This window comes from Corvus kubaryi, unplaced genomic scaffold (assembly GCF_017639235.1).
Source record: "Corvus kubaryi isolate FWS band 111438036 unplaced genomic scaffold, C.kubaryi_AGA036_p1.0 67, whole genome shotgun sequence".
Taxonomy (NCBI): Eukaryota; Metazoa; Chordata; class Aves; order Passeriformes; family Corvidae; genus Corvus; species Corvus kubaryi.
The window spans coordinates 280,140-307,983 of record NW_024582055.1 but is presented as its reverse complement, the minus strand read 5'-3'; the positions used below and the strand labels follow the sequence as shown (position 1 = coordinate 307,983).

Below are 27,844 nucleotides of genomic sequence, written 5' to 3'. Positions count from 1 at the left end.
GAAAGAAAAGAAAAGAAAAGAAAAGAAAAGAAAAGAAAAGAAAAGAAAAGAAAAGAAAAGAAAAGAAAAGAAAAGAGGAAAGAAAGAAAGAAAGAAAAGAAAAGAAGCTTTAGACAAACCAAAAATTCAAGAGATGTGAAAATCTGCCTTATAGTTGGGTGAGTGGGTTGCACTGACAGGCCTACTTACAAAGAAAACTATGGTCTCTTTCTGTTTTAAAATCCAGACTTGCCTTAACTGTTCCTTCAACAGTAGCACCTTTTTAAGACAATCATTTAAGATTCATTAAGACAATCATTAAGAATCACTTAGGTTGAAAAAGACCTCTAAAACTGTGAGCCCAACTGCTAACCTCGTACTGCCATCACAAAACCTTGTCCTTAAGTGCCACATCTACACATCTTTTAAATATCTCCAGGGATGGTGGCTTAACCACTTTCCTGAGCAGCCTATTCCAATGCTTGGAAACCCTTTCCATGAAGAATTTTTTTCCTAATATCTAATCTAAACCTCCCCAGGTGCAACTTGAAGACATTTCATCTTGTCCTATTTGTTGTTACTTTGGGAGAAGGTCAATTATACATGTGACATCCTAAAAGTAGAATTTTATTTTACTATTATCTTCAGTCTAATAGGTGCTTTGATTGCTCTTTCTGCCATTTTAATGCTTTTATTTGCTGGCCCCATGTGTGCTGTCATGCTATGCCATAGGAGAGGTTTGCTTTCTCTTTGAGAAACCACAAACAGTGCCTAAAGGTTCACAGACCTTCAGAGGTAATAATGCCTAACATCTCCAGTTGTCTCTGTCCTACTCACACACTCAGTATCAGCCTGTAAGCCAGATTCCAGGATGGACCAAACGATCCGCTGAGGTCCCTTCCAACCCAATTTTTCTCATGTGATTCTTGTATGCAAATATAAAAATCCTACAAATAAATGAAGCAACATATGAATCAACAGGTAGTGGTATAAAGAAAGGAAAGAAACCAGGGTGATTTTAATCCTGAGATTAACTGCTCTGCCATTTGAGATGGTTAAGTATTTCATAAACATCAGTAGGAAAATGTCCAGTTCCTGAGGCTCATTTATAAAATACACTAACATTGAGAGAAGTCTTCCAGAATTATATCCTTCCCCCCCTCACAAAAAGTACTCAGATTTTTGATGACATTTCACAGAGGGACAGCTAGCCCTAGAAGAGCTGATTAATTGCACTCCCTGTTCAACGGCGTAGGTGAAAAGCTGGGATGCAGGCATCTAGCATAGCAATACCTATTATTATTTTAAATTGACTAACGAGATGAGTAATGGAGGATATGCTTGTTACAGTGCAGATACTGCAACATGCTGTATCAGGCAACAAGGCCCGTGGAAAGAAATATATATGGACCAATTCTTGATAGATGTTTCAGAGAGACATTTATTTCTCCAGCCCATGGCCAAGGCTCTGCTGAGGAACTGCGGCAATCACAGGACCCGAGGGTCTTTGCCCGCGAAGAGGAACACAAAACAACCAATGAGGAACAAGGCTGACCAGGGGCTAGGGAAACCCCATGCCTCCCTCCCAGGGCCCCTCTCCCAGGACCCCACGGCAGGGGGGGGAGGGCCCCAACATATCCTGGCTTAAAATTTCACCTTTCCCAGAAATGAAAGGTTGAGAGAGTTAGTTGCATTTATGTGCTAATTCCTCCTATATAGAGACCAGGTGACTTTTAGAATTTATTCCATTGATATTATCTATTTTTTTTTAATTTTATTTATTGATATTCCAGCAGGAGAATTCTTATTTCATAGCAGCCACATAACTCATCTTTGCAGATTTTTATAACATTTCTTTCTTCCCTCTCCTTTTTCCTGATCTTTTTTAATAACCTTTTTTAAGTAACTGAAAAGCCAGTTTTGCAAAGTTTAACTAACAGCAGTGCAAGACAGAAACATTGCTCTTTTGCTTAATGTGGTTCGTCACTTATGCTAAACTAAAATTTGGCCCTCAGAACAGAGGTTGTATGCAGGAAATAAATGGTGGCTTTGTACAGCATGTTAAAAAAGTTTTGCCTTCTGCTGGACCATTGCCCTGTCCAATATTATGTGTCTAAGTCACACCTGAAAAAGCACTTAAGCACATACCTATTTATAGGAGGCAGAAGTGGTTTGCTAACTAAGAATGCACTACTCAGCTGGGGACTGCATTTGCAAATCGCACACTTATCAGTAAATCTGAGTAAGTGTTTTAAGAGGAACTGTCTGAATAGCACACATGTGGTGCAGAAATTGCCATAGCACCGGAAAGGAAAGATACAGCAGGGTGATGATAATCACTATTATTAGTATTTTAATCAATGGAAATTATGAGTAAGTAGTAATAATGTACCCCAGTGGTTTGACTTTAAAGGGTTTTTTTCTGGAATTAGGTGTTTCACAAAAATTTGCACTATATTTTAATATATATAAGGCATTATTTCAAGAAGGCAGGCAGGCTTAATGCATGCTTCACAGTGCTCTGAATGTCAGGGTATTTCAACATTTCAGGGTCATCCAAGCATAAATTTGCAGAGTGTTCCAAGGTGGCACTGCTAGATACCATGCCAGGAGGTCCCCTCTTCCCTGTTGAATCCATGAGCAATCCTTGCACCAGTACTAACCATGCTCAGTCTGCCACTAGGAGCCTTTCCAAGTGGAATTAGAGTATTGGAAAAGCAAGATATTTCAGGCTGTGCTTTAGACTTTTCATCCATTGACAGTTATCGTGGTGACTAAGTAACTTGCAAAGAATTTAGCACCTGTGCCAGGCTCTCCTGTAAAGGGAGGTTTCTGTTTGCTGTTTTATAAGCTTTGTAACAATAAAAATGTTTGTTTCCCTCTGTTGAGAAGACAGCTTGCAAGACTGTAATATCTGCTGCACTTAGGAATAGGACAACTATATTAATTCAACCTTATTGCACAGGCAGGATACTTGCTTCCATGGAAATGCTGAGACTGACCATAGGGAGTCACCTCCTGAGTCAGTAAGAAACTTTTGAGGTTTTGCATATTGGGTCAAGTACTCAATTTCCACTACTCTTCTTTTGCTGCAGTGGAAACCATGACAAATGTCATCAGTTTTTAATTCACAGTGCAACAGTGGATGGAGGGGGCCAGTTGCCTTTACTAGGTGACTCAGGGTCTTCAGATCTCTGGACAAGAGGTCTACCTCTCAGTTTGGAAAGGGTTTTAATGTTTTCAGTTTATTATTCTGACTTATCTTCAGTTGAATGACAGATATTCTGTTCCGGGACTTGAATTTATAGGCCTTCTGTTAATAACTTCATCTGACTATGGAGTGCAAATAACAATTATAAAGACAGAGGGTAGGCTTATAGCAAAATACCTTTTCAAAAATTGAGTTCAGTATATGCTAATATAGCTATAAATAAAAGGAACTAGTCTATGACATCTTTACAGAGGAAATATACCACAGCAGGGGTACTTCTTATGGCCTTTCTCACTCTTCTTTTTGTGATTGTTCAATGACTTCACACACTTCAGAGAAGAAGTGCAGCAATGCCTACTTGTCAGTACTAAAAAAAAATGTTGTAAATTGACTATGAGTGTAGTGTTTTGCCTGTACAATTTTTTTTCTCCTGGTACTGGTGGCCACAAGAGGCACAGTCCTGATCCATGCATTGCCAATGGGAAATGGGGAGTATTTTGCCTCATATGAGAGGAAGACATGAACCCTCATGTGGGATGAGATCTTGTCTCTATTCCACATCTCCAGGAGCTATTTCTGTTTTCACTGGTGGGAGGCAGGCCAAAAACTACTGGCAGATACACTGGAGAAAGGGGGTTTTCTCCCTATTCCCCTCCACTTATGGACATTGCCTAACATACCTGAAAAAGATCCTAGAATAGTTCAGGTTGGAAGGGAACTTTAAAGGTCATCTAGTCCAACTCCTCTACAACAAAGAGGGACATCTTCAACTAGATCAGATTGCTCAGAGCCCCATCCAAGCAGGACTTGAATGTTTCCAGAGATGAGGCATCTACCACCTCTCTAGGAACTTGTCCAGTGTTTCACCACTCTTATTGTAAAAATTTTCTTCCTTGTATCTAATCTAAACAGAACCTGCTTTAATTTAAAACCATTACACCTTGTCCTATAGTCCCCACTAAAATGTATCATAATATAAATCACACTGTTTTCAAAAATAAAAATTTGCTGTGACAATTCAACTAAATAGTGGCCATAGCTGATACCCTTCATTAATGAATAGAACTAATCAAACCTTCTTGAGAGCAACAGTTCTCCTCATTCTGGAGGAATTCTTCCAAGTCTGTCCCATCTATCTTCTAAGTTCCTTGTAAATACTGAAATGCAGCAATAAGCTTTCTCAAGAGCCTTCTCCTATGCTGAGCAACCTAACTCAGCTGATCCTCACAAGAGAGGTGTTACATCCCTCTGACTTTTTTTTTTGCAGAAAAGAAGAAAGAAACCTCTTTCCTAACAACAACTTATTTCAGTTGACGTTTATCCAGGGCCTAGACCTCACACATCTCCTTCTTCAGCACCCTTCACCTTCTTTTGGAAACAAAGCCTTTCACTTGTACTACACTTTCTGACTTGCAGATGGAGTTTTGACTGCAGCTGAACTGAGAAAAGTCTCTGTTACCCATTAAATTGTTCTTTCCATAGGTATACTGCAGTTCAGACACCAAAGTCTGACCCAAATACAGTATCAGGAACTGAGGAACCAAGAGGGTAAATCCAAAACATCACACAGGCACCTCTGCTACATAAATAGGGGGGTGTCTGTGTGTCTGCATGCACATGTGGGAGTGTGCATGCATCCCCCAGCTGCTAAATTACATTTTTTCCATAACTTCAGTCTGAGACAAATGAAATAGCCCCCCCAAAATAATGAAAGTCAAAATTATCTTCTAAGTGGATCAATTTAAATTTAACTGAAATAGATATGGGAGTTTATTGGACCTGATATATTAAAACACTGATAAAATCACTTCAAATTCATACATATAAGACTAAATTTTCAGCACAGATTGATCACATTGCCAAGGATGAATGGGAATTTTTAGTAACAGATTAGGGCTGCAAAGTATTCTTTTTCTAATAAACAATAGATTTTCCTCTTACTGCTTGCATGTTTTTAATGCTGCCTTTCTTCTCATCAGGACACTAGATTCTCTCTGAAGGGCTTATTTGTTTCAGAAAATAAACCATCAGTTCATTGTCTGCAGCATTTTAAACTGAGTGGGACCAGAGAGAAAGAGTATGGGAGTGAAAATCGCTTATGGCCATGACTGTTTAAGCATTCCTCTTGGACTCCTTGTTGGTCCTACTGCCTGCATTGACCACAAAAGGGTTTGGATGAAGTGAAGCATCCTCAGGAGAAGGGATGGAGAGAGTCCCCAGCAACACTGCAGGAGTGGGAAGATCTGAACTGGAGGCTCCCCTCACTGGCACTGATCACTGTATATTTGGTACCTTCTTCAAATTTTTGCATCCAAGGTTTACTGCAAAAAAAAAAAAAGTAAAAAAACCTGTTTTCCCTTAACTCCGTAACTATAAAATCTGAAAAAGGTAGGTCACTCCATCTGCCCAGTGACAGACACCAACATGCTTTTTGGAGCGGGACTGAAGCACCCTTTATTCCGCATTCTCCCCAAATGTTTTCCTCCTGCTGCATATTATCCTGGCTTCCTACTCAGGCTTGTGCACTGCTAATTGGATGGATAGTCTTGTTGGGTTTATCAGTACTGCTTCAAAGAGTGGGATTTATCTCTAAATTCTCAGCTGCCTTGGCATCCTATGTGTGACTTATACTCTCCTATAGTCTAAGGGTGTTCTCTATTGTCATTGGGGAAACCAGACTGCTCCAGAGAGGGTGAAGAGAAAACCCACCATTCTCAAAATGCTGTGAGGTGAGATGTGTCAGAGTGTGTGAAAGGCAGCAAAGTCCAACAGTGCTGGAGAGACAAGAAAGTACAACTCCACTACAAGCAGAAGGTAGGCAGAGAAAAATTCATCCTTCATACACCAGAATAGCTCACACTGCCTCCTGGAAAGACCAGTTTGTCTCCAGAGACTAGAGAGACCTTCAAGTCTTGCACTAAGTACTGAGTTTTCATATGGTTAGAGGCAAGTGAAATGCATACATCTTCAAAGATTCAGCATCCACAGCTCTGAAGTCAGCTCTTAATCTGAGCTTAGTTTTTTTTTGGAAGGCTCTTCATGCAGATGGAATATAACTTTTTTGCTGCAGCTTGATCCACTTAAGAGAGGGGAAAAAAATAAGGAGCAAAGGAAAGTACTCTCCTGGCAATTTACATATATATGTGTAAACAAATATATCCAAAAGGAGACAACCCTTGCAGAGCTTTACCTTTCTCTGTGTAACTCCTAAAATACAAAGTGAGAAAACAAAAGGAATTGCCAAGAAAAATTTTCTGCTGTAGGACATGAGGAGAAAAAAGAAGACTATAAAGTTATTATAACTACAACTTTTTATAAAGACTAAAAAGGAAACTATAATGTTTGTAGGTGAAAGAAACTATGAGTTTTGACTATGTAAAATTTTGGTAATGTGGGGAGGTACTTTGTGTACCATTACACAAAGGTTACCCCAGGCTGAACCGATACCAATTATTTTGATACAGAGACATTCAGCAAGGAATTTAGTGTGTTCTGGGTTTACAGTTACTAGAACACTTTTGACACCAGACTGAAGATAGCTGAATATTCATATTCCAAGCTGTAACCTTCAGAACAAGAAATAGGAAAACTTGAGATGAAATTATAACACAGCACAACAGCAGGTCTTTCCTAATGTTTTTTATAAAGCGATATTTAACGGGATCATTCCTGCTTTTTAATTGCTGAACCAGCTGTAGATGATTAAGAAAATTAAATTCCTACATACTTACATTTATAAAAGTATTCTACTGAGGTACTCATAGAATCGTGGAGTGGTTTGAGTTGGAAGGGACCTTAAAGATCATCTAGTTTCAGCCCCTCTGCCACAGGCAGGGATGCTTCCCACTAGAAGGTTGCCCAGAACCCCATCCAACCTGGCCTTGAACACTTTCACGGATGGGCCATCCCCAGCTTCTCTGGGCAACCTGTCCCAGGGCCTCACCACCCTCACAGCAAATAATTTCTAACCAATATCTATTCTAAACCTACCCTCTTTCAGCTAGAAACCATTCCCCCTTGTCCTAACAATAATCTCTTTGTAAGCAAACCCTGTAGTGGTTCACAAGAACAAACACTGAGTATCAAGGAAAGGAGAATGATGCTGAAGGTTGTGGCAGGAAGACAAAAAAGCTGCAGACCAAAATGCAGGACCCTGAGCATTACCAATTATTACAAATAAACTTAATGAAAACCAGAAAGAAAATATGAAAGATAAGATTTTCTGGACTAGAACTTCTAAACATAAATTGTTGTCTTAAAAAAAGCCTATTGAATATGGCATATTATAATAGATAGGAAAACGGACTGAAGTGGAGTTACAATCAATTTTTGTAATAATAGAAACATAAATAAAAAAGTAGCAGCATCATGATACTCATCAGACTGTATTGCGTCAATGAAGAGTAAAGGATTTCTGCAAAATAGGCTGTTAATGTAAAATCCATAAGTCTGCCTAGACTTCAGAAAGCTGCTTCTGGAATGATAGCTCCTGGTCTGCTCCTAGCATTGCCAAGAATACAAGACTAAGAACTGTGTAGAAAATAAAAGCAAAGCACTTTTTTTTTTAAATGACCAAAATCTTTTAGGAATGGACTTGAACTGTAAGCAAAAATTTCAAAGTACTTTTGGAACCCCATGAGCAACACGAACACAGTTAAGAGGAAAAAAATATTACCATTCCAAAAAGAGTCTACAATTTCTAAATTATGGCTCTGTAAGTTCCTTTTAAATTTGAATACTCAGTTACTCAGTTTAAAGTATATCAAATTAGATGTTCCAAAATGTCATGGGTTAGCAAGCATAGTCCCGGAAGTGATGTTCTTGTAAAGGGGTGCTTACAGCTTCCTCTGTGACCTGGCAGAACCGATCAGCTGGCCAGTTTGAATATGGACAATTCTTTAAGCCACTTAAAGTTGTGACCGCCTCTGTAATCCACACTTAAGAATCAGAAACTCCGAGGTAGAGCCTCTCTGTCTCATTTCCGGTGCTGGGACAGGTGGCTGCGGGCCCCATGCGGGGGCCAGCGGGCCCGGCCCAGGCCCTGCTCAGGCCAGGCCAGGCCGGGCCACGGCCATCCTGGAGCCGATGGGCCCTGTTCCACCCGCAGAACCCCCCCACAGCCCTGCTGTGGTGTACTAGCTTGAAAACAAACCAGTGGGAGGCACCAAGTCAGAATAACAATTTAATGGGGAAATTAAAGAAAAGGAAAAAAACTAAAAGAAAACACTGGTTCAAACTGACAGACTCAAGATACAACCTGAGTCCCTGTTAGGCAGGGTGGTGGGAGTAGTCTGGTAGAATGGTGGCTGCAGTCCTCTGAAGCAGTGATCCTGTAGAAAAAGGGTCTGCTCTTCCTCAGAAGGTCCAGTGGTGGCTTTGTAGCTCCTGTCCTCTGGAAATCCAGTGGAAAGGGTTGTCTCTGGTGTTCAGCATCTCAGATTATATCCACGATGGGATGCTTGGTTCCTCCCTCTGGGTGGAGCATCTCACAATGGGGTAATGAGTCATGAGGCCAAGTGTTGATTAGGCTCATTAACAGAAGATAGTCCGGAGGGAGTCATCTCTGAGTCATGCAGCAGAACAATGATGGGCCATTAACAGAAAGATAGTCTGGGGGGAGGAGGCAAGGAAACACTGCCCCACCTGATTTCAACAGCTCATGAGGATGGTAATAGAATACACTGCAACCCAGGACATGTGGGCAGACAGGCGCCCCCCCCCACCCCAGTGCTGCCAAGATTCAGCGAAAGCGGCACCGCTGTCCGGAAGAGGTCATGTGATCAACAGCGATTAGCAACATTCCAGCTGCAAGGCCGAGGTGAGATTAACCCTTTTAGTGCTATGAAGAGCTGAAAACCTGAGGGAAGAGAAAGAGGAGATGCTTAAAGCTGAAATTCTGTTGTGAAGCTATGATATATCAGAGTACCCGTTGTAATTTCATGAAGGCATGGGGGGTGGAGTGTTCAACTTGTGAGCAAAAACACCTGCGCTGAAATAGGCAGATGCTGACGCAGCTGTAATTTCATGAGAAGTTTGAACAGGGAGAGATGGACGTGATGAGGATTTTTGCTCCAAATGGGAAAGGAGAAAACCTCAGTTCCTAGAGATGCTCCCAGAGATAGTCCTAAAGATGAAGATGAGGAAGACCCTGTGCTCCCAGGGAAGGAGAAGGGCCTCTGTTCTTAGAGATGAAATGCTCCCAGAGATGGGTGAAGAGAACTTTTGTTTCTGAACAGCTCAACCTTAAAATTGTACCACAAAAAACTTCAAGAGTGGACCCTCGAAAGCAGTTGTGGGAAAAGCTGCAAGTCGGGGGAAGGGACTCGCATGCGAGCAGAGAGACTCCTCTTCCTAAATGGACTGAACAAAGTTATTTGGAAGTGGGCAGCTGTCTCGTTGTGATAATGTGTTTCATAGCATGGGCAAGATAGACTCCTCTTCCTAAATGGACTGAGCAAGGTTATTATGGAAGTGGTAAACAGCCTGAACATCTCAAGGGTTGTCTTTTTACTTTGTCACTTGGAGAAGGCAGAAAGGTGGGGGGAGGAGAAGAGTTCTGAAGGTGTGGTAAGATTTTTTTTCTTCTTTTAGGTCTGTTAATAAACTTGTTTATATTCTTTCAAGATTGGTGCCTGCTTTGCGTTTCTCCTAATTCTTATCTCACAGAAGGTAAACAGTAATGAGTATTTTGGACCAGACCACTACACTAAATTGGTGTTTCTGCCCGGTTACAAACCAAACCCGCTACACAAAATAAACCCAAAATCTGTTGCTGTCTTTTAATTTATTATTTAATTTTTTTCAAAAGTGTAATTGTAACTGAAGCTCTTTGTGCATGCTCTTCCTGTTATCCTTTGAACATAAATGTTTGGAATAGAATCATAAAATAGTTTGCATTGGCAAAGACCATAAAGATCACCTTGTTCCAACCCCCTTGCCATGAGCAGGGTCACCTTTCATTAGACCAGGTTGCTCAAAGCCCCATCAAACCTGGCCTTGAATATTTCCAGGGATGGGACATCCACAACATCAATAGGTGCCTTAGCAGAACAGAAGCAATATTTGTCTCAATCAAACACAATTTTTTTTATGGATATAATTCCTCAATTGTAGACTAAGGATTTCAAAACAATATTCCTCAAATACTATTGAATATGAGTCAACTGTCAAGAAACCACAGTTTGTTAATTGGTACAATGTCACCCACACTCAAATGCATGTGTTCCCTGAATGTAAATATGGGGAAAAACAGGGAAGGTAAATCAGAGATTTTGAAGGGTTTATATGAACATTCATTCTCTGTTCATACAAATGAACACCACAAAAGTTTTGACCTCTTTTCAGCTCAGTCCTGGTCAATATAACTTGTCCCAGGCATTTCTTACCTGCTCTCAGGTTTCATCCAGCAGCCATCAGTTTCCTCTGGAAGAAGAGATAGGTCTGTTTCTCTGGCATCCCTCTTTAAGGGGACTTTAAGCCTAGTTTCCTCTTCAAGACACCAGGACTTGAAATACATAGGGAGAAAACTATGCCCATTCTTTCCTACAGGTGATGACTCTGTTGGCATATTGTCCTGATCCTCAATTCAGTCTGTCTCCTTACTGTTACCTTTCTCCTTTTTATCAGCCTCCTAAAATAATTCAGCTTTCACAAATGCCCTTAGGAACTGAGCCTTCTTTTTTTTTTTTTTCCTGAGATGTGTTTGCCTCTCCAGGGAGCTGAATTAATTATCCCCCATGGAGACAGGAACAGAGAAATACAACACTGAAAGCACCACTATGTTCACTCTGGGGCTCTATTTCTTTTATACAGTCTATGGTAGATCGGTATAAAAGACTTCATGTTTTGAGAGCTTCCAGTACCTTACATTTGTCACAAACATGGGCTTCTGGGTGGGTTCTCAAAAGCCGCCAATTTTTCCCAGACTTTGCTCTCATTATATTCCACAGTCCCACTGGATATTGGGCTGCCTCTCCATAGGGGCTGATGACTTTCCCAGGTACATTGCACCTTTTCCACCACTCAGACAGGGAGAACCACTACAGCCAAATTTCTCCACAGTGGCAGCACCTGAAAGACTGGTGCTGGAAGTGCTTGGCAGAAGAGACAGGAATATCAGAGTCCCAAAATTTTGGCAGCTTGCTCTTATGTGTTCTCCCACTTGTAATGCTTTATTCCTTCTCTCACACACACGTGCTTATCTGCTTTTATTTGAGGAAAAAAAAATGTTTCATATAAGTCTGGTGAAATTGGGATTTTTAAAAATATTTGCAGTAGTACCTCTGAAGCATCCCTATCATCTGACAAAAAAGGGGAATTTAATGCAAACCCGTATTTCCATCACTCTCCCAACTGCTGCTTCCTCTACAGAAATTGTTTTACTGAATCTGGGTTTTTTGAAATGAGTTTGGTATTCATGAAAGAGCTCAGATTGATAGACTGGAAAGCGATGGCCAGACTTCTGCACAGAACTCAGGTAAGCAAAACTATCTCTGTTTTAAAAGGGGCTCTGGTGGGGTTTTAGTTCTAATCCACAGATTTGTGTCTAATTTGTGCACAACATGATGCAAGGCAGTGTTCCCACTAACACCCAGACTTCTTCCCAGGTTCATTTTAAAGGCTTGTTGCCTGGATGGGGTGCTTTAAGATAGCAGGCTCCCTGCCTGGTGGCTTTGGGAGGCGGCTTAATGAGAGGCAGTGGCCAATAATGTGGTCAAACAGTGATTTAAACAGCTGATCCAACATTAAAAAGCTGATTTATTGCCTGACAGATTCGATCTCCTCTTTCATCAATTTAGTTAGAAAGAAAGGCAATGGTTGTATTTTAAGAGCAACATTGAAAAATATGGAATGGATTAAATGCAAAATAGAAAACTTTAATTTTGAGAGTATCAGTGAAGAATACCCAAAGTCTTCCGGTAGTGGTTACACCCTCCAAAGGACTACAAAGTTTGCAGCAGCCTTTCTACCTACCCAAGGGTTATGTTCACATGATCCAGTATGCACAGTCACTTTGATATAAGTAAACACAGGTGAAAATTTGCATCAATCAAAAAAAAAAAAAACCAAAAACCCTGTTTAATGTTTTTCCAACAGCTCCTTTTTATTATCTTTTCCTTTTTTATCTAACTTTGTTCCAAAACCAAAATAACAAGCCTTCATTCCATGCACAGTGTTTGGCAAACTAGGGGCTGGTATGATACCTTACAAAAAAGATGTTCCATTCTTAAGGAAAAGAGGGTCTGTGTTATTTGATCTCATTTATATTGGAGAAAAATAGATTGTGAAGTACTATAGGTTTTCTACAAAGAGCTTGAAAGAACCTTTTGATTATTATTTACTGCTTTATAGATCATTGTTAAAAGTGTTAATTTCAATTATCTAAATGTTTTTCTGGCTTCTATGTCATTTGCAAAAAAATTACTGGGGCCAGATTTACTGGTGTACACCATTTGCTGTGTGCAATTCCAACCTCAGCTTTATGACTGCTTTGTGTTGCTGGAGTGGTGCACTGAGCTTGTTAATGATTCTGGCTTATTGCCTTTTCCCCACACATTCTATATCAATTTATTATTCCATGGTGGATGGCTGTGTGCTTGCTGCAATTTACTTTAGAAATAGTATTAAAAAAGAAGTTGGCATGCCTTAAATAGTACTTCATTGATTGTCTTAAACTTGCAACATAGGAGTGCAGCTCTGCATCATTAACCCTAAAGAATACATGCATACATGTATATGTATATACAGCAAATCATTTGTATTATAAAAAAGAAAACCAAATTAAAGCCATACAAGCCAAACATAGTTGCATCTCAAATAACATCTTGAAAAATTGTGAGAAAGCCCAACACAATGTGCTGCACCAGTCTGTAGTTTCTGTGCAGGCATATTCAGAACATTAATGAACTACAATTTCTCCATGAGAGCAGTTTCCAAATGAGCTCTGTTCTTATGACAGATACACAAACCCCTCACGAACAAGGCAGGACAGGGAGATGGTCACAGGCTCCTTGCTCCCTCTGCCCAGATAAATTTTTGGGTTTCAGATCCATATTCAATATTCAAGCCCAGAGCTTTGGTGCAGACATCCATCACCAAGAGCCAAGCAGCAACAAATCAAACTCCAATCTGTAGGACTACAGAGTTTCTGATACTTGAGTAAACAGTTTTTTTCTAAAGCAGGAAGAACAGAAGTGTTTGGGTGACCACCTAACCCTTTGACTAATGCATAATGATTTCATTTCTAAAAACAGCACTCTGAGTGCAGAGATGAGCTATTTTATTACCCACATGTGTCTGCTTTAGATAAAGGCTTTATGTTTCCATTTTGGAAAGGTTTTTGAAAATAAATTTTGTTTAAAATATGGGTAAAGGAATAAAAATGGGCCAAGATGAAATCAATGCAAGGGAGAATTATTACCATGAGCTACAACCTGAAGCATTTTAGCAGACACATGCCACTAAATAAATATGACAATTGTGCAGCACTGTATGCTGTCTTCTAAGCCAGCCTGCTTTTCGTCATCCAGATGCCTTTGTATGATCTAAAGTGGGGCTGCATGAGACTTGCAGTCAAGTGCATTGCTGTCAGAAAAGTATGATGAATCATCTCTGCCAATCTGGCAGTACAGGATCTGATTTATTCTGCCTCTGACTCCTGTATTTATTATAAAATCAAAGGTAGCTAGGGCTTAGCATCAGTACAAAGCACTGGAGTTTTGTTCAATAGTGAGCTGTTGCATGTGGAACAAGCATCAAATCCCCTGATGTTTAATGATTCATTTTAAATATATCTGGCACATGAATTAGCAAACACAGATGGGAAATACTAGCAGCAGCCAGAAGTAGTTTATGAATATTGAATTGCACTGTGCAGTATGTGTAGTGAAAATACAGCGAGAATTCCCTTAAAAGCTTCTTTGTCTGCCCCAGCTTTCAAGCAGCACATCTGAGGGAGCTGTCCTGAATATAATGTTCAAAAAAAAGGAAAGAAAAATGAAAAAATAAAACAAAACAACCAAAAAGAAAAAAAAAACCCAAAAAACAAAAACAAAACAAAAAAACCCAAAAAAACAAAAAAAAACCAAAAACAAAAAAAAAAACAACCACAAAAAAAACCACAAAACCCCCCAACAACAACAAACCAAACCAAACCAAACCAACAAAAGCAAACAAACAAACACCAAACCAAACCAAACTCAGGAAACCTGAAATGCCCCCCTAGAAACGGACTATAGATTTTTTTTTAAATGAAGCTATCAGTAATTGAAAATATGCAAGTAATTAAGTATGCATAGATGGCTAATCATAAAATTCACTGCTGTGCATGTAGTCTTTCAGCTTGTCCAAATCTCTCACTGTCCCCACAGAGTTTTCATAACCTCGAGCAGGGTTTGCCACGTGCCCAAATTTTCCAATGCCAAGTTGGCCATGTCAGAACCTCTAATCGGGTGTTGCAAATGCAAGGATTCTGTTAAAACACCACATCCTTGATACCCAAGAGGAGCTGAGTATTTGCTGTGATAAACTTTAAGTTCCTCCAGCTGCAATCTGCAAACAAAACTAAGTGAGCCTGTGAGGAGGGAGCTGCTTGGAACAGCTTTAGAGCTTTATGTGACCCTAATTCATGACTGTGTTACTTTTTAAAATACTGTTACAAAAAAAACTGGAAAACCAGTTTTCTGGTGAGGAAAAGGAAGAGGAGGCTTAAAAAATCACAAGCAGATGGGCAAGAACAGCACCTAGCTTACAATTAAATACAGGTGTTTCAAAGAGCTTGCTTGCAGAAGAGGCACTGAATAGAAATGGTCTCAGTGAAAATGTCAGGGTGAATGTAGAAGAAAGCACTGGGGAAGTCATCTGCCTAGGAGGTCACACTTATACCTCTCAGATTTTCCTAATTTTCTCTCAGAAATTTTGCCAAATGTGGAAGAATGCACACATATATAGAATCTAAAACATCTCAGGCTTTGCACTCATTGTGTCCTGGGCTTTGTCACAAGCCCTTCTGAAAGCCTCCATCCAGTTTAAGCCAGAGACCCTCCCTTGATGCTTTTAAACAACTTGATACATAGGTAGCGTGAAAGCTCAAGTTCTCAAGAAGAGTTATTCATCTGCACCAGTCTGACTGCTATGCTACGCATATTCATTGAAAAGTATTGTTAGAAATCAGCTGGAAGTCATAATTAAGATGAGCCAGCGTTGCTAGCAGCAAATTATACATGTACTTTAGATCCAATTACATTGTAGTAACTGAGTGGCAAAGAGATATTGGTAGCTGAAGCTGAATCAAATGGCTTTCTTCAGGCAGAGCCAAAGGCACAGGGTAAAATTAGCAAAAGATCCCATAACATTTAACCTCTCATAACTAACAGGGAGGGGGAAAAAATAAAAATCACACACACACACAAAATCACCTTTAAAAAAATCACCAAAATTCCTATGTAACAGTTTTACAAAACACTTTAAATACAACTGAGAGAGGTGGTTGCAAAAGCCAGCTACTTTTTAAAACCCAGGACTCCAATTTCCCTTGAACTGAACAAGCTCTGGGATCATCAAAGAGCCTGTCTAGAGCTAAGGTCACCTGCTAACATCCAGCTCTAGGTGCTGAGGTGCACCACAAAGAAAGGGATGGCATTTCCCTTTCAAAGGGGATGTAGGTGAGTTCCTGGATCTGAAAAAAGCTTGTAGAAAAGCTTAGCAGTGGGAGCATTTTGTAGCCTGACTTGGGAGCAGAGAATGAGCTACAGGAGCATAAAATTGACTGCAGCCACAGCATTTTTATAACCATGTTGGATCATCACCAACATCATATTTAGAAAATATCAAATCTTTGATACACATCACAACACTGTAGACATTCCTGTTATAGGGATTATAAAGAGGATCCAAACTCTCTCTTGATAAAGTGAATCCTTTGTTGGAATAGGTGTTTTTATCCATTTAGATCTTTGCACTTCAAGGAAAAATTATTTCAAAAGTTTCTTTGAATATAAAAAGAAACAAGAAAGCAAATGTAAACAGAAATGGTGTCAATTGTTGACGTGTTCCCCAAGAGCTCCTTCACAAAAAGATAACAGAAAACAAATTACAGAATCATAGAATCACAGAATCACCAGGTTGGACGAGACCTCTAAGATCATCCATGCCCTAACACCTCAACTAAACCATGGCACTAAGTGACACATCCAATCTTTTTTTAAACACTTCCAGGGATGGTGATTCCACCACCTCCCTGGGCAGACAATTCCAATACTTCACCACTCTTTCCGTGAAAAGCTTTTTCCTAATATCCAACCTATATATCCCTTGGCGCAGCTTAAGACTGTGTCCTCTCGTTCTGTCAGTTGTTGGTTGGAGAAAGAGACCAACCCCCACCTGACTACAGCCACCTTTCAGGGAGTTGTAGAGAGTGATAAGGTCACCTCTGAATCTCCTTTTCTCCAGGCTAAACCCCAGCTCCCTCAATCGTTCCTCATAGGGCTTGTGTTCCAAGCCCCTCACCAGCCTTATTGCCCTTCTTTGGATGCGTTCAAGTGTCTCAATGTCCTTCCTAAACTGGGGGGCCCAGAACTGGACACAGTACTCAAGGTGCGGCCTCACCAGTGCCAAGTACAAGGGAAGAATGACTTCCCTGGTCCTGCTGGCCACACTATTCCTGATCCAGGCCAGGATGCCACTGGCTTTCTTGGCCACCTGGACACACTGCTGGCTCATGTTCTGTCAGCAGCCGACCAGTACCCCCAGGTCCCTTTCTGTCTGGGCACTGTCCAGCCACACCGCCCCCAGCTATAACATTGCATGGGGTTATTGTGGCCAAAATGCAGGACTCTGCACTTGGACTTATTAAACTTCATCCTACTGGACTCGGCCCATCCATCCAACCATTCCAGGTCTCTCTGCAGAGCTCTCCTACCTTCCAACAGATCGACACATGCTCCCAGCTTGGTGTCTTCTGCAAACTTACTAATGAAAGACTCAATACCTTCACTCATGTTGTCAATAAAAATATTGAACAGAACTGGCCCCAGCACAGACCCCCGAGGGACACCACTAGTACCTGGCCACCAACTGGATACAGCACTGTTCACCACCACTCTCTGGGCCTGGCCATCCAGCCAGTTCTTAACCCAGTGAAAAGAGCACCTGTCCAAGGTGTGGGCTGCCAGCTTTCCCAGGAATATGCTGTGGGAGACAGTGTCAAAGGCCTTGCTGAAGTCCAGGTAGAAAACATCCACAGCTCTTCCTGCATCCACCAGGCAGGTCACCTGGTCATAGAAGGAGATCAAATTGGTCAAACACGACCTGCCCCTCCTAAACCCATGCTGGCTGGGTCTGATCTCCTAGCCATCCTGTAAGTGCTTTGTGATGGCACTCAGTATAAACTGCTCCATTACCTTGCTGGGTACTGAGGTCAAACGAACTGGCCTATAATTACTAGGATCCTCTGTAGGAACCCAGAGTGCTGAGAATATTTCTCTGCCTGTTTTTAAGGGTTCTTACCCCCTTGAACAACACTGTTTTAGCTTCAAACCTTGGAAAAAATTGCCAACAGTCAGACAACAACTAGAAAATACAGTGGTGTGAATTAGGTGATAGACTACTATGTAAGATTGTCACAGCGTGAAAAATTTAGAGGTTTTAGGCTTCTCTTTGTAGTACATAGGTAAGAGTAAAAAACATCAAAATGGAGGATTGTTGTTGTTCTCTAAACTTTCTTCTCCTTCTTCTACTACTCCATATTCTGCAGTAAAAGTAGTTTGGAATGATTGGATAGAAAATTCCGCAGTTCCTAGTCGTGTTTCTGAATAATTGCTAGGAAAGTGAAAATAATGTACATTTTTAGCAACTATTGGTTAAAATATCTTTAAAAGGCTGTGTAAATCTTGATAATTAGACTCACTCCTACTTTTCCTCCTTCTATGCTGTACCTGGGTCATGCTAGTGGCTCTGTTCCTCTGATAAGACTTAATAAACAACTATCTGGAAGCATTGAAACTAGAAGAGACGTCTCAGTTTATCTCTCGAACTCCTTACAAGGACTTACAGCAAATTCTCTCCCATCAGGAGAGACTCGATTTATGGCACAGTAAAGTGTCAATCCTCCTTCCTACCTTTCTTGTAAATGAATGTCACATTGGCCAGCTTCCAGTCATCTGGAACCTCACCAGCAAGCCTAGACTGTTGGTAAACAATGGAGAGCGGCTTTGCAAGCTCATCTGCCAGCTCCCTCATCCCTCATCCAGCATCCCTCAAATTAAACATGGACTAACACACAAGAAAATTCTACAAGCTTCTGAAGACAACCAGAAAACTCCATCAGTTTGCCAAGTCCCAACAAATCCCCAGAGGTGTTTAAGGCATGGAGGCTTTCCTCAGTTACTCCCGACTCCACCAGAGAGTAATGGTTCAAAGAATGCAGGGGGATGTTTAAGGGGCAAAAGAAAAATTACAAGTGATGTCGTCTACAGAAAAGGCACAGGGATATCTCAACCTGCCATCTCCTTTTGGCAGCACCAGCCTTCCCTGAGCCTTATCCTGCCAGGGGGAGAGCCAGGCTAAAGGGACTCCACAGCACCTTAGGTGGGACACAAGCTGGCATGGACACAAGTATACATTTTTAGAATGGTTGTCCTGCAGAACAGTCTCCAGCCTTAGGCAGCTGCCCTATAATCAAACAGGGGTCATCACACATTGTCCTGCTCTTCCCCTTGACCACTCTTGCCTGGGTTCAAGTGCCAGACTTTGTGCTTTGCATCCTCTGCAAACATAAGTACAATTTTTGTACAGGATTTTAGTATGTTCGTTACCTGCTCCATGTTCTGCTGTCCAAGCTATCTGTGGTCTGCTAGTCATTAAACACAATATTTGATAGGTACATTGAAAAAATGAAATATCTAATTCCTCCTAAGAAAGATCGACACCCACTTCTCTAAGACTTATGCTAATTAAAATCTGTTTGGATCCTGATATATAGCTAATGCGCGAGTCAAAAATTCTGGAGGCACTGAACGTAATAGGAAATCCTTTTCATCTTGTTACATCAATAAATTATGCACCTTGTGGATATAGGTAACCACTACCTTCTTCTGTAGAAAAATATTTGAAAACTATTCTTAAATTGAAGCCTGATTTTCCTCTGAAAATAAAAAAGCAGGAGCATACACATTCAGCCAAAGAGTTATATTTACATACATATAGTAAAAGGCAAATGAGCTTCTGGCAAGCAAATTTTTTGGGGTGTTTTTCATTCAGATTGAAAAATACGGAAAATGTAGTGTGGTCAAAAGGAGCCCCTATTGCAAATTGAACTGAAAATAAATAATTTTTATGGGGGAATTTTAATGTTCCAGATTAGGAGATGCAAAGGTAGGTCAGCCCCTTCAGAGGCTTCAGGTGCTGAACTGTTTCTCTATGTTATACTAAAGCTCAGCAGTATTTGCTACTCACATAATATGTTCCTTTCTCTTGCCTTCAGTGATACTTTTACGTATACCCCAGAAAACAACAAATTCAAAGAAGAAAAAAAAAAAAACCAGCTGCAGCTACCTAAACCAAAAGAAATCTCTTTTGACACATCCAGTTTTTGCAAAAGACAAGGAAAAAAAAGAACCACTGAAGTTCTCCACAGAAATAGTCTCACTGGCCTGACCACCTCAGGCCCTAATAAGAAAAAGTATATATAAAGTCTATACTTTAGAAATTCTAGAAGAATTTCCTTTATGACTAAAAACAATACTTAACAATGTCATGAGAGAACCTGATGTTTTAAGAAAAAATGGTTTTCCTCAATATCTGAAGATATGACTCACTTTCAAGTGTAATAAACATCCTTAATACTGGCTTTCATAATACAGTGGAAACCCAATTTCATTATTTTGTACTGTACTTGCATGTGCTAAAGAAACTAAACCTGAAATTAAAATCCCTGTGCACCTTCAAAAAACCCAGGTCTTTATTTTGCAAGTAATTTTTTCCTTCCTAAAATATACAACCTCAGAATCAATGAGTCCTAGGATTTTGGGACAAATTAACCCTTTACATGAACTAAACCTAGTAAAATTATGTTCACTGAATCAGGCTTCAGAAACATTTTTAAACCTTAAAGACCACGATGGGAAAATAAAGCAACATTCGGTTATATTTATGGAGCCCATTTATTTCTACAAGTTAACACTGCCTACAATTAAACTTTCAAGTAATGTGGCACAACAGGAATGAATACATGGGAATGAAACAGTCTGAGTGAAAAACCTACGTCCACTGTCGATCTTGAGGTGGTTTTGCTCTGGATCCCATGCACTTTGCATTCATTAGGGGAGGAATGCGTTAGGTGCACTCCTAGAGGGTGCCAGACAGTTTATTTCTGTCAGAGAGGAGTAGAGTTTGTGTACTTTGAAGATGCTCCATGATGACAGAGGACAAATCCTGATGAACGGGGATGGCAGGAGACAACTTCAAAGGCAGAATTGTGACCCAAATGTAAGTACTAAATAAACACATTCACTGTCAACACAAAAAACTCTCTCAAAATGTATGCCTATAACAAGTTTCAAATAACACTTTAAGTTACTGTAAACAGAAAACATTTATGGAAAAACGCTGTTCGCAAAATGCTTTCTCTGTCTTAAACTACTGCTCTTCTACATAATCAGTTACTTGCATTTCCCTGCTTTTATGAAATTCCACCACAGAGATACAAAATCAAAAAATATGTATATATTTAAGACATATTACTGTACACCTTTAAAGCAGTAGATATTCTGGATATATACAACACATATACAATACACAGTCTCCCTTTACTGTAGTGGTCTGGCTACTAGTTGTGCTTTTCTCCCAATTTAGGAAGTTAAATGTTGCTTAGTTCCATAAGAATTTTCCTGGAACATGACTTGCTGAAATCAGACAGCTCAAATACTAATGTATTCAATAGTTAGGTGTTATATTCTCAACAGAGTGATAATAAACCTTAACCTTAAGGTTGAGTAGTCATTAGGAATATAAAACTCAATTTCTAAGTATTAAGAAACTTCTTTATCTATACAACTATCTTTTAAAAAGGGCAAAATTTTGGCTCATATTTGAGCTGGAGCTCAGCTCAAAAATAGTTCTGGAGATGAATTTCATTTGATTTTATCAGTTTTGAAGGCCTTTCTCTGTTTCTGCTGAGATAAAACCCATGAGAAGACAGGAAAAGCACCTGTTCCTCAGTGTTCCAAAGCCCTGTTAACTGGAGCGTGCTTAAGTGAAAAGCCCACAGCTCAGGCACACATCCTACTCAAATCAACAAAGCTGCTGTAGCCTGCCTTATACCTTATTCATAAAAAAGTATTGCATTTATTGTCATGTCTATAGCATGTTCCCACCAGTGACATTTATTTCTGCCCACCAACCCTAATATAAAATTTTAAAATCAGGTTTGCCTGACTGATAACTGCAGGATCATATGCTTCCAGATGGGAAATATTCATGCAGCAATAGAGGTGACATTCAAATATTGTGACTCATTTGAAGGTCATTGCTCAACTTGCTGGATTTTGTGTGTGTAGGTACACAAAGAAACACTGGTAAAATCAGTGATCAATTCCAGCCTGGTAAAAAATTTAACATGCATAAAATTACTGCTAAAATTCCCATGCTAAAATCTTCCTGCCCCACTGGCAGAAATATTAAGTCTCAAAAGACGTTTCTGTTGGCCACGTAATAAGAACTCCAGAATGAAGAAACCTTGAGTTTGCCATATCAAAGGTTTGGGGAGTGGTGCTTCTGCATCAGTGTGATGGGCCTTCCAGTGAGTCAAAAGAAGTCAAATCAGGCTGCCAAACAGAGTGATGGGAAGAATGTAGTATCTGAAACTCAGCAGCTGTATCTCACCCTTGCTCTGGTGAGAGCTGGGATCTCCAGGGACAGCAAGCAAGACACATTCTTCAGAGTACACCCAGCTATTACACGTCACTTAAACCTATCTTCAGTGACAAGGCAAACAAAATTGCAGTTTGTTGAACTTACAGTTTGTTAAAATAGGACATGGTACCAAAACAAGTAGTGAAGGGCTTCCTCATAGCACAAGTACTTGCTTTCTACATATCAATCAACCACATTAAAAAAAAGGTTGCAACAGCATTGTAAAAAACAATTCTGGAAAGTTACTTGCTCGGTGTCCATCTCGACTGTGTCTTGTTCCACCAGTTTGCAGCATGTTAGGAAGGGGGATAAATCTCCTTACTCTTTTTATTTCAGGTTGAAACAAAACACCAACCCAAAAGCTGATCATGATGATCATGATTTCTGATCTTCCTCTGCTGGGATGACTTCCAAGAGGATTTGCAATGTTATGGTTACCCTGCCTGCAAAGATAAAAGCATACACTTGGTAAGCTTTTTGCAGGAGAGATGAAGAAGGAGAAGCAGTCAGGAAAATTATCTTAGCTTCTATAAAGCCTACTTGCACATAAATGTCATATATATTGCACATACATATATCATTTAAATTCAAAATTTTCTTCTTTTTAACTGTTTTCTTTGCCTCTGATCCAAAGTTATACATATACAATAATAATGGAAGGGTATGGATGTATAATCTTATTCAATAAAAGTCTGCATGCTTTTAAAGGCTATCTTTAAAAATTACTACTCTGCATAACTGCTTGGTTATAATCAAGATGTTATGTTGAAATAAAAGTCTAGAAGAGTTCAAATAAATTAATTTATCTGGGCCAAGACCTGCCTAAGCAAAAAAAAAAACCAAAACCAAAAAACCCACAATAAAAGGAAATAATGATTACAAAGCTTCACAGGTCTCTAAGAATGTCACACATCCAAAGCAACTTCATGTTTTCCTTTTGTCACTGGACATGTATTTTGTGGTGCTTTTGGTGGTTTTCTTTTTAGGGTACTGATGCGTAAATGGCACAGTTAATTTACATACACCATATACAGAATAGTAAAAGAACATTTTCTTTTCATTCCCTTCACTTATCACTCTTTTTTAGTATCCTATTTTAAATAAGCAGGAATTGTTGTAAAAGAAAGTTCGGATTTTCCTTGAATGTCAGGCATGATTGTTGATGTTGACACCAGTGCAAAGCCAGGAGGGTAAAACAGTGCAACTCACAGAAGTTATGAACTGAAACCACTTCCCTGACCTCCTGTCTAAGGCACTACCATCCTTTCCTCTTTTCTCTGCATGTCACCAGTTCAGTGCAAAGCCAGGTTGCACTTAGACTATAAATTGATAGGGGCAGATAGGCTGAGAGTCTCCAAGCATTGCATTTTCCTCCCATCTGCCTTCCCTACCCATAGTGGGGACATCAGAGCTGGGCTGAGTGTAGCAGGGATGAAGGACAGGAGGAAAGCCAGCAGCAGGAAACCAGCAGGTCTTTGCCCCCACCATCCCAGCCCTTTCCAGCTTTGAGGACAAGCAAAGGGAAAAAGAAAATTTTTTGAAGCTGAGCAGTGGCATAACAGCTCTTGGAAAAGGGCACGACTGCAGAGGGAAATTCTGGGCGTCTCTAGAGCTGGCTGTTATTTTATTCACCTAAGTGGAAAGACCCACCAACAGCAAGACCTTGCCCAGTCCTCCATTTCAATGCAGCAGTTTTTCTCTCTCCTGGGATGAAGCCACAGCAGAGCAGACAAGTTGGGGAGCTGGTATTCTTCGCATTTTTTGGTTGCAATGTACTCAGAAGAAATCAATATAAGAGCATTTTCCCCTATGAAAATGTTCCAATATGTTTCCAGTCAGTACCTCTATGTTGTATGCTTGGAGCAGTACCTAGAGTTACAGGACCAGTTTCACATTTATCACAAGACAACTTAACATACCACAATAGTGCAGATAACTTCCCTAGCCCACTTTAAATCCTAATTTTCCCTTTTCAAGAGGAGAATTCACTACAAATGGGTCCCTTATAAAGAAAACCCAGACCTGGTATCTACACAAGCACCACGTAAAGCTTAGGTGAGGAAAGAAAGCATGATTTTTAACACATATATTTGACTGGACATGAAATCTGTAACAGCAAAATGGTGAGATAATTTCCCATGGATCCCATCACAAACTCGACAAAGAGAAGCAAATTAAGCATCCTAATTGAACAAGTGTCATCCTAAGTGAACAAGTGTCATCCTCTGGTGTTGATAAATAACCCTGGCAGAGACATTTTGTTATATAAAGAGATCTCATTTCCAGCAAGGGCTCAGCTATGAAAAAAAGTAGGATTCAATTTTTTACCTCCTCACAATTCAACCCGCTGTAAAGAAATAGACATTTTAAGTATAAGGATCAGTTTTCAACTGAGGAAGTGCAGATAGAAGCATTCTCGTGCTGGTGACACATCCTTTTACACACTGATCTGCTGCTTAGGATTTGCTTGGCTCAACTTTTTTCATTTTCACATGACTTCTCCAAAAAGCAAGAATGCAGAGGTCAAATGAAGCCTGTACTAGCTGAGAATTATTTGTCCCAGCACATCTAGTGCTACAGCAAAATTCCTTTGGAAGAGGAGAGAAAAAAATGTTATTCTCATTACAAAATACCATCCCGGAACCTAAAAACCCTTCAAACTGTAAAGTTACTTTTTGTTCAATGCAGCAATTTTGTAAGGAGAATGGGCAATGTAAATGCCATAGGTACAGAACAAAGACATTCAGTCTTGGTAGAGGATTCCTTGGGTAATCCATTTGAGGGCTCTGCTAGTGTAATCAGCCTGAAACTCCTTTCAGAAATGCATGTATCTTCAGGCTGGCTCTTTTATCCTGCTACTCATTCTGGCTGCTCAATATCCCTCTCCTCTGATGCTTACGAAGCCTATTCAGGATATTACCTCTGACCTTACATGGGGCTGGTCTGTACCCATGGTCTGTACACTGGTTTTTGCACCTTATGGGGTTTATAAGCAACAGCCATCTCTCATTGCTGAAGCACAGCTGGGCAGCTGAACCAGTCAATACCTCAAGAAGGTGACTTTTCAAAGCCCCACACCAGCTGCCCATGCACTGATCTGGGCACATGAAGCAGCTTGGGAACAGTATTGGTAGCACAGCAGTGCGTTCAGACTAACAGGCTCCTACTTCCCCTCTAGTACCACATAAAATGCTTTGTTTAAGTCTAAGTATATTGGATTCATCACATTCTCCTTTGTAAAAAAAACTCATAGAAAGTTACCCAGTTACTCTGGCAAAAATTTACCTCTTAAATGACAATCCCATTTTTTTTTTATTGACCTTTACCAATGTCTTGGGGTGACTTTATGATGTGTATCCCATATCACTGCCCTATGCCCAGAAATTAATTCTTGTGCCTTTCTATGCCTTTAAACTGAGCCTGAGAGGAGGAAGGAAAAACTGAGCAAAACTTTTTCAAAGCAGTTTGCAGCTTGTTCAAGGCCACACAGAGATAGCGACTTTTTTTTCCAGCTGCGGCAGGGGAGCGAGGAAACACCTGGCTTGCGGGTTTTTTTCCAGTCAGCTTTTGGCCAGTTTTTGAGCTTCTTTTTCTCTGGAGAGAGACTGAGAGTTGAACTTTTTTTTCCTTCCCTGGAATTTCGAATTTTCTCCCTTTTCTGCTGGACTGCTTCAATATCAGAACACATCGGGAGGACTTTCCACCGAGCACAGAGGGCCTGGCCCTGGGCCAAGCCCCAGCTCTGAGGAGACCAAAGGGAGGATTCTAACACTTTCCCAGGTTTTTTCTCCACAGCAAAATTTTATTATTTAGCATTATTATCCTTTTCCCGTGTGTTTGTTAAATAAATAGTTTTTATCTCTTTCACTTTCCTTTGAGGAAAATTTGTTTTTCCCAAACCTGGTAAGGGGAGGGGTGGTTGTACCTTCTCTCAGAGGATGTATTTCTAAATTTGACCAAACTGGAACAACCTCATGTCTGGAATTACACTTTCATGCCTATGTAAGACATATAGTTTCAAGGTTAGAATATCAAGCCTGCAGCTGCCCAATTTCTTTTCGATATCTCACAGAGGTACCTTAAGTGAATTTATCCTCACTCAGTGCCTTTTGTAAATGTTCTTAGGCTATACAATGGGTGTCCCTTAACACTCACAAAATAATGCCAGCTTAATGACTCCACACAGAAGGTTTATTGCTTTTTCTCAGGGAAAACAAAAATCTGTTTATTTCACAAGTAAATCTCCACTCTGCTCCACCTCAAAACTGTCAGCATCAGTTTTCTGTCATTGCTGTTGTTATTTTGGGGATAATAATTGCAAAGCAAACAAGCTGTTTCCCTCACTGACTGGCTTCTGGTGCCTTCCCCTCTGAGCCAGTACACCGTGCCCATCCATAGATACTACACAGGCACCAAGACTTCTTTCTAGAGTTTTGTGTTATCTCAAAAGCTAGAAATTATTCACCTTCATTGTCACAGCTGGCAGAAAAATCTTCACATCTATCCAGTCTACCTTAAAGAGAATATTCTTTCTCTTGCCCAAGTAATGTAGTTCAACACTGGCATCCCGTGGCCAAAGATTCAAGTAGCTGTATTCCAAAACCTCTGCGACATGACAGAAAATGCCAAAAAGCTCCTGGGTTTGATAAGAGAAAAATTCCTAGTCCCTAAATGTCAAGACTGAGAAATTATAAACATGAGGAGAGCTCTGAGAAACTCCTGGAGTCAGTATGAAGAAGTCCCACACCAGGACTTACCTAGAAGCTTTCTGAACCACTTTGGCTTATTGTCCCATACAATAAAGAGGTAGTAGGCAGGAATGCCAGTCAGGGTTATTGCAAATCCAATCCCTGTGTTCACTGGGTCAGAGTAAAGTGACAGTGCAACCATGAAGAGGCAAGTGAAGGAAAACAACGCTGGAATAAATAGAGGAACCTGAAAAACAACCACACAAAGAACCATTAAATAAAAAGATCAAAGTAAAGTAATGACTAAGGCGTTTAACTTTCCATGAAATGTATATTGGATAAGACCCAGCAGTACAGGACAGTTCTGGAGAAATAAGGGTATCTAGAACAGGCACACAAAATGTCAATGACTGCAGAAGCCAAGCCCTGCAGACTGCTATGCAGTGAGTACCACAGAAGTCTCTTAATTACACTCTAAACTCTCCAGTGTTTTACATCCTTTAAAATGTAAATAAGTTACATTGTAAAAGTTCTTCCTCTAATCCCCCAACATAAAGGAAGCAGCTCTAACCACAGTAAAGATTTCCGCTTTGATAATTACCCATTAGAAAACATTTTAAAACACAACCAGGAGTTCAAGTCACCTTTTAAAACTATTAAGAACATATTGATTTTCTTCCTAAGGTAAAAATAAAAATCTAGCAGGAAGAGAGCAAATTAAACAGGAATTTGACTAGTGATAAAGATATTTGATAGTGTTAAGAACATGATAGCCATCGGAAAAGCACTTTCTGACTGTATGACTGATAGCATTGCCAGTGTCACTGTTGAAAGCACACAAAGTAACCATATCAAATTTATTTGCTCAATTTTCAAGAACACCACTACAATCACTCTGTTAACAACTCTCTGAAGGAAATACCTACATGCATGGCTTATGAGACATTAAGTTTAATGGAGAATTGAGAATTCCTTGGAAACTGCTTTTTTCCTTTCATGCCTCAAAGCATTACTGTTCCTCTTTTGTGCACTGTCAAAGCATTTTTTTTAATCAAAG

At 40.1% G+C, this 27,844-nt stretch overlaps 1 protein-coding gene across 4 annotated transcripts in view; it reads right to left on the bottom strand.

The window, feature by feature from the left end:
* Positions 1-20,330: 20,330 nt before the first annotated feature.
* Positions 20,331-27,844, bottom strand: part of SLC7A11 (solute carrier family 7 member 11) — a 59,624-nt gene continuing 52,110 nt past the window's right edge. For 3 of the 4 annotated variants that reach the window (XM_042048547.1, XM_042048546.1, XM_042048545.1), the window contains 3 exons: positions 26,857-27,034; positions 23,750-23,906; positions 20,331-22,542 (listed from right to left, as the gene is read on the bottom strand). In XM_042048547.1, coding sequence (XP_041904481.1) covers positions 22,296-22,542; positions 23,750-23,906; positions 26,857-27,034 — 582 coding nt within the window. In that variant the 3' untranslated portion in view covers positions 20,331-22,295. The remainder of the gene's footprint in view (positions 22,543-23,749; positions 23,907-26,856; positions 27,035-27,844) is intronic. The other variant, XM_042048548.1, reaches the window with a different exon arrangement.